This window comes from Megalopta genalis, chromosome 3 (genome assembly GCF_051020955.1).
Source record: "Megalopta genalis isolate 19385.01 chromosome 3, iyMegGena1_principal, whole genome shotgun sequence".
Lineage (NCBI taxonomy): Eukaryota > Metazoa > Arthropoda > Insecta > Hymenoptera > Halictidae > Megalopta > Megalopta genalis.
In genome coordinates this window covers 21,011,195-21,024,265 of record NC_135015.1, presented here as the reverse complement: position 1 = coordinate 21,024,265, position 13,071 = coordinate 21,011,195, and the positions used below count along the sequence as shown (strand labels likewise).

At 38.7% G+C, this 13,071-nt stretch overlaps 1 protein-coding gene across 6 annotated transcripts; it reads left to right on the top strand.

Moving 5' to 3' along the window:
• The first annotated feature begins 1,395 nt into the window (after positions 1-1,395).
• On the top strand, positions 1,396-12,905 carry Pcf11 (Pcf11 cleavage and polyadenylation factor subunit). Of its 6 annotated transcripts, none has more exons than XM_033478304.2 (17): positions 1,396-1,808; positions 2,958-3,179; positions 3,732-3,857; positions 4,110-4,295; positions 4,519-4,758; positions 4,835-4,939; positions 5,021-6,236; positions 6,666-6,780; positions 6,866-8,239; positions 8,329-8,571; positions 8,666-9,018; positions 9,129-9,393; positions 9,503-9,729; positions 9,808-10,049; positions 10,176-10,190; positions 10,729-11,257; positions 11,570-12,905. In XM_033478304.2, exons 2-17 carry the CDS (start codon positions 3,015-3,017, stop codon positions 11,908-11,910), a joined length of 5,742 nt encoding a protein of 1,913 aa, XP_033334195.2. In that variant the 5' UTR covers positions 1,396-1,808; positions 2,958-3,014; the 3' UTR covers positions 11,911-12,905. The 6 variants fall into 6 exon arrangements, with proteins under 6 accessions (XP_033334195.2, XP_033334198.2, XP_033334196.2 ...); XM_033478307.2 differs by having other exon boundaries at positions 1,801-1,941; positions 4,110-4,271; XM_033478305.2 differs by having other exon boundaries at positions 1,801-1,941; positions 6,669-6,780.
• The last annotated feature ends 166 nt before the right edge of the window (positions 12,906-13,071 follow it).

Below are 13,071 nucleotides of genomic sequence, written 5' to 3'. Positions count from 1 at the left end.
TATATTCGACATTATTTTCTAATTAGTTTTAAATTTGTCTAATGTCATCTTGATTCATCGAATTAATTTTGTATTAACTAATTATTCAAATGTGTACAAACGTTTATAATACAATAAAAAAATATTGTACTGTTTGATGTACACTAATGTCTCCTTATCGTGACCAATTTCCGCCCCTTCTTTTCGAGCGCTTTTATCCCCCCACTATTTTAATGCGCATCCAGCTCCGCGCAGATGGTTTAGAATGAGAACGAAAAATGATCGAGAGAGACAGGACGAGACAAGCGGACTCTATGTGAGAGTGTCCACACGGACGAGAACCTACGCCATTTTGGTTTACCGTGCTTGCGGTCTCACTCTTTTCGCGCGTCTAGACGTTCCATCTGAAACACGCGGTACGATATTCGTCTTGTACTTTTCGCCCGTAAGATTCTCGACAACAAAGACCAGTATTTGCGAACGTCTTGAAACGACGTTTCTTTCTATTGGGTTGTCCGGAAAGTTCATGCCGATTTTTTAGGAAAATTAAAACGCAGCTCATTTAAATATTGGAGTCAAGCTTCACAGTACGATCGTGGATGGTTGATTTTGATTTATTTAGCATTCCTGCTAATTGTCGTAATGTTGAGCATGGGTTATTCTCGATTTCTGTTCTAATCATATCTTCGTCTGTGGTGGACGGCCTACCTGGGCGTTCTTGATCTTCAAGGTCGAAATTTTCAGCTTTAAACCGAGCAAACCACTTCCGCACAGTTCTTTCGGCTACAGCATCCTCGCCATAAACAGCGCATATCTTATTTGCCGCTTGTGTGGCATTTTTGCCCTTTCGGAAAAAGAAAAGCATTAAATGCCTATAATGCACTTTATTTGCCACCATATTCTAAGGCGTACGAAACTGATAAAAATTAACGGATCGCAACCAAGCTTTTTACCAAATATGGCTGAAGTTATCTCTTTTAGAATATGTACGCATGTCATTTGTTTTCAATAATTGTGATATATTCAGTCAGGTCTCTCACGCTACCTACCGAAAATCGGCACGAACTTTGTGTGAAATTTTATGTGGTCAAGAATCCTACGGGGCGAAAAGTACAAGTCAAATATGACGCCAAATGTTTCATATGGAGCACCAGGCAAACGGATGCGCGAATAGAGTGAGATCGCAAATATGGTAAAGTGAGACAAGCTACAATGGTCGTCGGTGTGACTTGTTTCACTTGTGGTTGTGCCGATGTCGTGCTCTCTTGCTCACCCCCTACTTCCTCTCTTTGTCTAAAACCGTGAGGGCAGCACTGTTCACCTGTGAAGCGTCAACCTATCAGAGGAAAGCAGTGTCTCTACCTGCTCCCATATAAATGCTTTGCCTGCGACATCGCACAGTACAGTACAGCTCAGTACGCTGAGACGCTAGGAAGTGTTAACAAAGTAGTTTTTTATCGGAAAATATTCTTAGTGTAGTTAAAAATTTGGTGATCTTTTAAATTGTAATTTCTCGATACGTGTGTGTGCAGAAAAATTCTTTTACGGTTGTCAAAACGCAAAATTGTCGTTGGCCAGTGTAGTTAACCGCTTGATATACGTGCGTGTTTCTAAATTAATCGCGGTAATGAGAATACGCCTAAATACTACCATTTTGCTCGGTAGCGACTTGTGCGGGACAATTGTGAAACTTCGCTACCATCAAGCAAGCTGGTTGCGCCCGAGTATGTAAGGAATCCTGTGATTGGCTGCTTCCTGAAATTCAACCGACAGAACGAGAAAACTCACCAATAACGGCGGCGCTTCTACAGTTGTAATCCCGTTAGAAGGTACAAAGGAATGGTCGCCATTTTACGTGGATATCCCGTTCGGTGTAAGCAGTGGAGTCCGCGTGATTATCGCGAAAAGTCAAAATAATAGTCGGTTCGGGATATTCCTGTTGTTCGAAATGCGTTAAAGAAGGTAAATGTTGGCCAGTGTCGCTTATGGTGTTCATGGTGGTACTCGCCGGTTGTACGTGAAGCTTGTGAAACCGAATGTCGTTCAAGTTCGCTGAACGGGCGTTCAGGAAATCCAGATGCGTGCTCATTATTCGTGTACACTTCGCTATTTGTGCTGAACTACTAGAACGTGCATGAACATTGAGACAACTGTGCGACGAGAACTAATTTTCCGAAACGTTAGAATCCTGAGGCAAACGGAAAAAAAAAATCAATATGCGTCTAAAGTCTATCAATCTCTTGTGAAAAGGTTCCAGATAATATTACATAAATAGAAACAGTTAATGTGCTAATTTCCTCTTATCAATTTAGGCTGCTCGAGGTCAATGATCTCTCGTTTACACATTTCGCTAGAAACGAAATTTTGGGAATTTTCTGAATACGTGTTAATCATTTTCGGCCTATATAATTCAGTAAAAGTGTAATAATATCTTAATCGACGTAAAAAGCCAAGGAAAAGCGATGCACATATCACTTTCTCGCAGAAAATTCGTGTTCCTTAATTTCGCTGTGGTGTCATGTTCATATACATGTAGTGATGACTAATGTTTATTCAGTTGTTCATTGAGTTTTACTATTGACGATATGCGAATTTAGTATTTGTATTTCACTGTATGAACATTCAACATTCGAGTAGCTTAGTGTCTGTGAATAATAAGATTTATAATTCATTTATTTTTAAGTTGTATGTACCTACGAATAGGTTTTCTAATGACTGTATTATATCTAAAAGATGCTTAATAATTTTTCAATTGTGAATCTTCAAATTTTTAAATGACTAGTAAAGCGTTGTGAGTAAAGTGTTAAGTCTATGAATTTTTTCTTGTTAAAAGTATCTCAGAAAACCATAGCAACAGTTGCATCATAACATAGATCAATAAACTCGCGTGGCTGAATTTAAAACATCAACAAAAGATAAATTAAAGATATGTGTTCCTTTTATTTGTTTGTTTAACACTCGTTTTCTCTGTGTCATAGTGTAATTACCACTGTCCATTTGACGAAGATTTGTTGCGCTTCTCAACTGGCAACATCATGACGTCAACAAAGTCTAAGGAGATAGCGGATGAGTATATCTCATCGTTGTCCGACCTTACGATCAATAGCAAGCCATTAATTAATATGCTTACTATGCTGGCAGAGGATAATATTGAACATGCACCAGCAATTGTGCAAGCGGTTGAGAATCATCTGCAAAAGGTTTGTTATTTATTGTAATCGGTATAGAAAATATTCTTGTCTATGGTAAAATTATTCTTATGCTATTTGTTTAACATAAATTATTATTGTCTATATAATTTATATGTACATATAAAATTTATTTCTTATATTTTCTTTATAAAGATCTGTAATTAATATATTTTTATTGCTAGAAGTAACCGAGCTATGTTTCATACCCTTTTTTATTTTATTATATAAAAAGTTTTGCAACTTCATAATTACGAATTATTACTTACAGGAAATACAGATACAGTTGTTTATAACTTATATTTGTGTAAAGTAAAATAAGCTCTTCCTTATTTTATTCCAGATATTACTTAAAAGATAACTAGTATAAGGCACAGAATAAATTTTGAAAAATTAAAGTATTATTCTTAGAAAGTATATTCTAAAGTACAGCAGTCATGTATCCACGTATAGCATTTAATTTTTCCTCTTTTCATGTTAAATTGATTGTGGTATGAAATGATAGCTTCTATTCGTAACAGATTTAAAATTCGGATATAAATAAAATATATTTTGTTTCAATAGGTGAGAAGTGACATCAAATTACCTGTTCTATATTTGATCGATTCGATTGTGAAGAATGTAAACGGAGCATATTTAAATCTCTTCACACAAAATATTGTGAACACATTTTGTGGAGTATTCGAGAAGGTATGTTCTTTTTTCGTATGTATCATATATCTTTTATATTACCCTGCATATGCCATATTTGTGAGAAGAAAGGAGAAATAGGATTGCGATCATAAGACTATCTTCTTATCCCCTGTGATGTTATAAGATAATTGTTTAGTCAATATTAGGTTATTGCACTATCACTTCCTTGTAATGTTGAGCATGGATACTCTCCCTTGCAAAGAAAATCTATAGGAGATACAGAAATAGTAATTTTGCATAAATAAACAGGTGGACGAAAACACACGAGCCAGCATGTGGAAGTTGAGACAAACGTGGAACGACGTTTTCCCTGCGAAGAAGTTGTTTTCCTTGGACGTACGGGTGCAAAGTATTGATCCTGCCTGGCCAATCACTGCCTCCCCTACCAACGTTTCTTCGGGATCTATTCACGTAAATCCCCGATTTTTCTCTATGGTTAGAAGAATCATATTTTATACATATTCATTTGGGCTCTTGCTATTGTTCCAATTTACGAACTTGATCGTAACCACTGAACTCAGATGTTTATTCAGCTTAAATCTAAATACTCGATGCTTTAGTATAAGTACTCTGAGAACACAGTGCCCAGATAGTATGAGCTCTAATTACTACTGTAGTTCATAGTACACTTCCAATGATGTTATTTATTCATTTTTAGCCTCAACAATCTACAACCTCGATCGTATCTCAACCAATTGTAGCACCTGTTAAGATGCCTCCGGGTGATCCTGTAACGCCGACAGAAGCTGCAATGCGAGAACAGTTACTAAAGAAACAACGAGAATTATTAGAATTACAGAAGAAAAAAATTGAATTAGAATTACTTCAGGCTAAAGCTAATTTGGAACAACAGCAACGGCAGCTGGATAAACAGGCAGGAAATTTGAAAGCCGAATTGGTAAGTGAAGATAACTCTTTACGCAAGACAAATAAAATAAGCAAGACTAATAAAACAACCTTTATTTTGTATGTAGGTCGCGGCTACGACTCAAGTTACACCCAGCGTGGATACTACAACGCAAGGAAAATCTGTTGCACTACCTGTGCCACCTCAACCACCAAAACCAGCAGCAAAACAAGTAACTAGAGTTGGATAAGAACATTTAGAATCCTTGTCTTAAGTGTGCATTATCATTCTAAATCTTTTGTTCTCTTTATAGTTTCCAGCAGCAACTGCTTCGCTCTTGAAAAATGCGGGTACGAACAATGGTCCACGAATAGCGCCGGCTAGTAGTATAGCAGTAGCATCAGCTAAGCCTGTGTCTCGTGATCCAAGATTAAAAACTACACCAGCTCAAGATGTAGCAGTATCAAGCGTGGATCCACGGCAGCGAATAAGTACACCAACACAAAAGGATACGCGGGGTGAAGGCCAAACGCAGCTAGCGGCAAATTCAAACACTGTACTTTCAGATCAATTAAAACAGCAGTTACTTTCGAAACAGGCTGTGACTAGCACTATCAACAAGTCTCCAACAAATCTTGCCGGCTCCGATACTGCGACGATAAACGCTAGTAATAACAATAATGCTAATACGAACCTCAACAATAATAACAATAAAAATTTCAGTGGTAACGCAAATAAAGATGCTGTGTCGCATCGAACAAGTCAAAAGAAAGACCCTCGATTGTCTAGTAATAGTAGTGGTAACCTAAACAGTAATAGTTCCAAAGGTTCTCAGATTCTGTCTGAGATAATTAGTAGTTCGGCGACGTTGCCCGTCAGCTGTAGAGGAAGTGGGAGCAGCGATTCTAAGACGAAAGACTCGAAGGGCTCCAACTCACGGAGCTCTTCGTCGTCGGTGATCGACAAATCTTCCACTTCCTCCAAATCTTCGCATAGGAAAATAATTAACAAGTCGCGATCTAAGCAACCTCAGACATCTCCGAATAAGATACCGAAAATCGACAGAGACGTAAGTCCTGTTAGGTCGAAATCTCGTGAAAAGGACAGTGGAGACAGTTCACCATCCTCGCGTACCTCTCCTCAATCCTTTCAAACTTCTAAAAATCGGAAGAAGAACACCAAATCGAGAAAGCGCAGTCCAAGCCCTCCATATAGAATTCCCAGGCGTAACGATTTAAAATCGAATTCAAGTGTAAGCAGTTCCGGCGGTGTTACTGAGGAGGAGCAATCTGGTTCGCTGATAGTCTCTCCTCCTCATCCACCCGCGTTCAAAGAAATTCGTCCAAACGCTAGACAAAGAAATTACGTAAGGCGAAACAAGGACGGCAGTCTTAGCCCCGAGCAGTCTCCAGCAAATGCTGGAAACGCTCAGACCGCTGCGGAACCAACTTTGGAGTCATCCAGCAAAGACGAAGACTTGAGAGCAACGCTACCTCTTGCAGGTGCAACTGCTTCCGTGTCAGAAAAGAGTGAGTCAATAACTTGCATTCTTTTACATCTATATTTTATAAGCCTATTGCAGATAGAATATATTGACTTGATTTTACATTGCTCGATGGTGAGTTCACTTAATCTATATGTAATAGTACCCGGATCTCTTCCTAGCTTGCTTTCATTAATGCCGCACTATTTATTTGAAATATTTATAAACAAGGTGTTCAGCCCTAATATCAATTACAAGATTGAAAAGGGATGGAAAATGTAAAAATGTTTTATTTATATGTAACATGTATCTCTCTTTTCTTGAGTAAAGCACAGATTCATTATTTTACAAGACATAAAACTAGCATGCAAAGAGGATGCAAAGATCCTACGTGCTGGTAAAATTAAAACATATGTGTATAAAACCAGATAATCGCTAAACAAAATTATTTATATTGTTTTGAAATGTTTTTCAGAAGAAGACTTAGATTTACGCGTGTTGCCGCCGCCGGTTAATACCAATAAAAGGCAAAATACTGAACACATGGAACCAGCTATAACTAAGAAAACGAAGACCGAAAAATTTGACGCGTACGTATTTTTCTTTCTTTTTTTCTCCACTTTTACAAAATGGTCCACATACTTAATACAAAACTTTGTATGCTTGATATTGCAGACTATTTGGGAACGAAGATGTTGATCTGCGAACTCTAACTCATCCTAAAGCTGGACGACCGCCGACACCACCTCCACCAGTGATATCCGGTGAAGATGGCAAAGATGGTTGGGCAAAGTTGAAGACACCATCAAAGAACGACAGGGATAAACAAGCCAATAATGCCGATGACAAAAGGGATAGTAGAGACCGTAACAGAGACAGATTGGGAAGACTTAGGCTTTACAATAAGCTGCCGGACGATCCTAAAGAGAGAAGAAGAACGTTGTCTAATGAAGATCAAGATAATAGGCCCGGACGAAGAGGTCGAGAGAATGACAAACCGGAGAGAAATGAAGACAGAAATATTGAGATAATAATGAAACAAGCCGCTGAACAGTTGAATCAAGGCTCTATTACTAAAACACAATACAATACCCTGATTCAAGAAGTTTTACATATGAGCGAGGACCGCAAATTGAGAGCTGCGCAACGCAAAGAGAAAGAAGTAGGTTCAATAGTCTGGGAGAAGGGTGTAAATTTGGATATAGCTAGTTCTGGTGATCGTGCATCAACCTTCAGTCCTTCGAGCGATAAAGAAGTGATGAGGAGTAAAGATCATCCGCTTCCACGGAACACGAATGGGCCGAGGTGGCAAACTCAACCATGGCAACAACCAGGACCGTGGGCACATCCACCAGGTCCAGCCTATGGTCCTCAAGGACACTTTAATTCAGACTTTAGACCTGTTGGCCCCTGGCAAAATCCAAGACATTTTGGGCCAATGCGTCCAGATTATCAATACCACGGTGGTTTTAATCATAATCTCGGCCCGAATCCCCGTTTGGGACCTGGAATCATGGGACCTATGGGACCAAACGGGCCTCTCATGTCGAATCTTTTACCTAACGGTCCAATCGGTCCGATAGGCATGCCTAATCCGCCCATATCACTGTCAGGCATAAACGGACCCGGCATGATGATGAACAATGGACCAATATCGAATCTTATCTCGAATCCAAGCATAACTTCTTTAGCTACGAGGAACGTATCACCAAGTTCGACTTCGAAGTTCGATCTTGAAGACAGCGATCAAAATTATTCAAGTGCAATGGCGAAGAATTCGAATCCTCACAGCCGCGAATTACCACCGCCGGATCCAAAATTGTTGGATGACATTGCAAGGGATACCATGAAATCTATAAACATCGATAATATACCTCGTGAAATTAGATATTATGGACAGACCGGGGTAGTTTTCATGAACTGGGATGATCCGCGGGAGATTGGATTCCAGGACGGCATAAGACGTATTTTAATCGACGACAAAGACACTGTAACTTGCGCATTTAACGATCAATACAAAGAGTTCATGTACGAAGGCGAAGTTCATAGGTATGCATTCAAATATTCAACCACAGTCTTTCTACTAACATACACCTTTGAGAAATTAAATCATGAGTTTTCTTTAACGTTGTTTTCAGAATTAAATTAGGCGCGCCCACGAGAGAATTGTACGTCGATGACCGCTGGTACGAATGTTATTTCGGTGGTATGCCTATAACGATAGATCTGGGCGGTAAGAAAGTCAGTATCAAACTTGAAGGACCGCCGCCGCAAGTCAAGATTGGTACTGTAAAGAGAACCGCCTTGGTAGTCGCCAAGATTAATCTCATCATTAATGCCAGGAACATGGTGCCCGTCTTTTTGGACTCGAAACCACAAATGTAATATTTTTTTTTTCACCAATTATGCACGTAATTAAAATCAATTTAATTGTAAATGAATTTTAACTAAAAGATCATTGGTTTTTTTTTACAGATTTGAAATCGAAGGAAAGCCTCATACACTTGAATTTATAGACTCGCTGCAAACAGTTCTTTTGAATGGACGTCCGTTCAAAGTTGAGTTCGGAGGACTGCCGAAGCCTATTATTGTTAGGGACAAGAAGCATTTTATAAGATTTTCGGTGTTGCCAAGAGGGGTTCGGCCTGGTTACGTTAAAATAGCCGGCATGCGAGGCGAGGAACCGATCGAATCGCCACCTACGCCGCCTCCAGTCTTGGCGCAGAAACCAAAAGTGGATGCAACTACTGCACCAGCACAATTCTCTACCGTCGAACCGGAATCTACCTCGCAGGACGGCTCTGATCTTCGATCTACTCCTAAACCGGGTAAATATTACATTGATAGAGCAATATTTGTTGTTCCTTCGAACGATTTCTTAAGCGTAGCTTCAGTGTACGTTTCATTAGTCTTGTAGCAAAAATTCTCTTCATTTCAGATTTACAGTTGGATATGTTATCTTCGGTTTTACCATCCGCAATGGCGCCAGCGTCTGGTTTGTCTTATCAAGCGGAACCAGCGGAAAATCCACCAGCCGCCGCTCCAGCATTATCGTTACCATTGAATATGAACGAGCTGTTCCAAAGACTGGTTGAAACGGGTATTGTACCAAATCTCACCGAGCAAAAGAAACAAGAAGAGGAAGAAAAGAAGGAACCGGAAATTATGCCTGTCTCGTTCGACAAGCCTGAGACGCTGAAAGTGTAAGCATATTTCTGTAAAGATTGATGTATAGCATTGATTAAGATACGATTTCTTCCGGTTCGATATTTATAGTTTTAATTTTTACACGTATAATTGTACTTTCCGCAGTAAGCAACCGGCGATCTCGGCAGCACTATACAGCGGCATGCAGTGTAGCTCTTGCGGTGCTAGATTCGCGCCGGAATTGGCTACCCGGTACAGCCATCATTTGGATTGGCATTTCAGACAAAATAGACGGGAAAGAGATTCAGCCAGGAAAGCTCATTCGCGGCCATGGTATTATGATGTTAGCGACTGGATACAGTTCGAGGAGATTGAAGACTTGGAAGACAGAGGTACGGGGACTTGAAAATTGTATACTTTGGGAATCTTTTGGTACAGGTCAAATATCTAAAGTAATTTTCTTCTTTTAGCACAAAGTTGGTTCGAAACGGAAAAGCAAACTGCGGATACAGAAGGTATTGCAGCAGAAGAGTCCCCGCAGGAAGCATTGCAACCTAGTGTTCCTACTGGATCCGACGAGGATTCCAGATGTCAAGTGTGCCATGATGCATTTGAACAGTTTTACAACGAAGAAAAAGAAGAGTGGCATTTAAGACCAGCGATTAATTTCGAAGGAAAAAATTACCATCCGCTGTGTCTAGAAGACTACAAGGTTGGTAACATTTCTCTTGCGATAGGGCTTACGTTGACAATTCTCCATCATATTTTTGAGTAATTGCGTATGTGTATAAGTTTATTAACGAATTTTCTATTTGTTGCATTCTTACAAAAATAATAGGAAAAGAGTCTTGTGGTATGTGCTTATTAATAATAATTAATATATTGCACTGTTTCTTCACGTATAGATATAGTGGAAGTAATTAGGCACTGGCAAACGTAAAGTAAAGGCTGCAATATATCTTTCAGTTCATCTGTTCCCTTTCCATAGAATTTTTGTTCATAGAGATATACATGTGCTGCTACTCAGTTCTTCCTGTGTTCGTTTTTAACATTTCGAAAACGTGATAAAGATAAAGATGGTTAAATTATTCACATGTATTTTGAAACTTAATCAAGTGCATAGTTCATCGTAATGAAAGCAACCCTAAAATATTGAGAACAACCCATTTCACTGTTTTTGAGCGGCGAATATATCCCACAAGTGACCTACAAACACTATGAACAATCCTGTATACTATACGTTAGTACAATGTAGAGAGTGCAACTCATTTTTCATTCCCGTAATTCCTTGTTGCACGTTTATAGCTCCTAGCAACACACATTTGGATTAAAACGCTATTTACCAAACCGAGGTCTAATATTTTTTTGTTTTTTTTCTTCCACGTTATCAGAGAGCTTTGGAAAAGTCTGCGCTAGCGCTTGAGGAGACCATCGAAGAAATGGAGGACGAAAAGAAAGAAAGTTCCGATGAAACACTCGCGGAAGAAACTAAGACTGAAGAATCAAATGCAGAAACGATGAATGTCGAAAATGAAACAACAGAAGCACTTGACGAAGCGATAGAAGAGATCGTTCAAGAAGAGTCTTCTGAAGCTATTCATAAAGAAGACGAAGAAGAAGAAGCAGAGGTTGAAGGCACGATGGACATAGAGCAGAACGATAAAGTAGAAGAAGAGCAAGAATCACAAAATAATAACGAGGAATCTGTTGACGCTGAAAACGTGGATAAAGACGTTGTACCGACGACTGAAACAGAAGAATGTCAACCAGAAACTATTGCCAATTCCTTTGAAAATATTAAAATTAAGGAAGAGCCGATCGATGAACCCGAAGAGCAATTGGAAGAAGAGCAATTCGACTATGCAGGAGTTGATTTCAGCAACGTGGAAGTAAAAGAAGAACCTACTGATCCAGAACCAGGTATGTTCGGTATTTTTATTCGATATAATTATAATTTATGAAAATACAATCACAGTCATAGTTGAATGGAAGTTTATTTGTAAATGTTTAATTGTCTCGAATAATTTAAATAGTGCGTCCAAAAAGCATAGGGTGACACTAAAAAAGCTATGTAATTGATTATAATTGGACAATGACTGAACCCGGTTGTAGAATATTGACACAGTAAGCTTCCGTCTCCTCACGGTTTAAAATACATTCTGATGTATTGTTATTATTAAATTTGTATGTTATTGTCATTATTAAATTTGTATAAAACAATTCCATAATTAGATCCAGAAGAGAACATAATTGCTGAGCGTGCATCGGTGGACACAACGTACGCTGCTGTGAAAAGTTCCATAGACGGAAACGTTGAATTAGATTCTACGCCTGCGGCAATTCCAGCGGCACCATCTCGAATAAAAATCAACATTACGAAGCCGTTGTGTATCAACAAAGAGCCGGAAGAATCGAAAGAGAAAGAGAAGCCTGTAGTCGAAACACCCGTTGAAGAAGTAACGGAACCTTTGGTGCCTGCCTCCGTGAAACCTGCTTTGCAAGGTAGAAAATTGTCCAATTTACCACCCGTGGAAAGAGGGCAAGAGTTATCGGGACTCTGCTCGATTATGTAAATAGTACCTGTAATATATTATCCGTACTTGAGATGCGTATGTACGTATGCAAGGCATTTGTGTGGAATATCTTGAAACCGAGTTCTGTGCATAGCGCTACTTACGATTTAAGTATTCACGCGTTATACACCTCGAATTTGTGCAACTTATACGACCTGATGATATGCTGACAGAATATTTTTTTTTATTCTCCTTTTTTTTTTTATTGTTCGATTCATTCTTACGGTGTGAGTGTTTCATATATATATATATTTGTTTTTCATTCCGACATTTCACATACTTGTCCTTATCATGATTATTTCTACCTTTCGACTGCCAATCACAAATGCAAAAATTAGGCATAATATCCTTATTTCTACATACGTTATGTATCATGTCGTATAAGTTATAATGTGTGTGTAATACAATGCGTTTGTACGTATACGTGTAGGTGTGAACGCACGCGCGTGTGTGTTTAGTCCTTCATTTTTTTAAGTTTTAATTAAGTCGAAAGAAAGCGAATAAGAACTGTACATATTTAATGTAATGGACTCGATTTAATTAGAGCGAGATACACGATGGTCAAAGTAGCATTCCCGAACACGAGAAGTGCAATCGCGTTTCGTGACAGACAGTTGTCGGAAATGCACTATTGATATGCACAAGAGACTATGACTTTCATACCGTTTATACTTTGTAAAAATATTCGAAAGGTACTCAATGCGATTGTTTATTAGAGGTGTAAAATCCCGATTTCATTTCACGAGAACGAAAGCAAGCTCTTGCAAGAAGAACCAACGAGAGAGAGAGAGAGAGAGAGAGAGAGCGCGAGTGAGAGTGAGATATTACCCAATTCAGTTAGATGTACAAATTGTGTGATATATGAAATTGTTGATTATGATGTACATAAGAAAAGATCAACATTAAAATAATCGCGACGATATTGGGTAAGGAAGAAAAACAGTTACTATTAGAGGAGGATTATTTTGTTGTATAAAAAGAAATCTTGTTGATTATTCGGGGTCTTGGCTACCTTTGGTTGCTTATTTATAATCCTAAATTTACCTTTCAAAAAAAAATCCCTTAAGATAGTCGTAATTGCTGAAAAAAATACCTTAGAAGTTTAAATTTTTAACTACATGAAACATTTGAACAAATAAACAGAAGGTATTGATAAGAAAG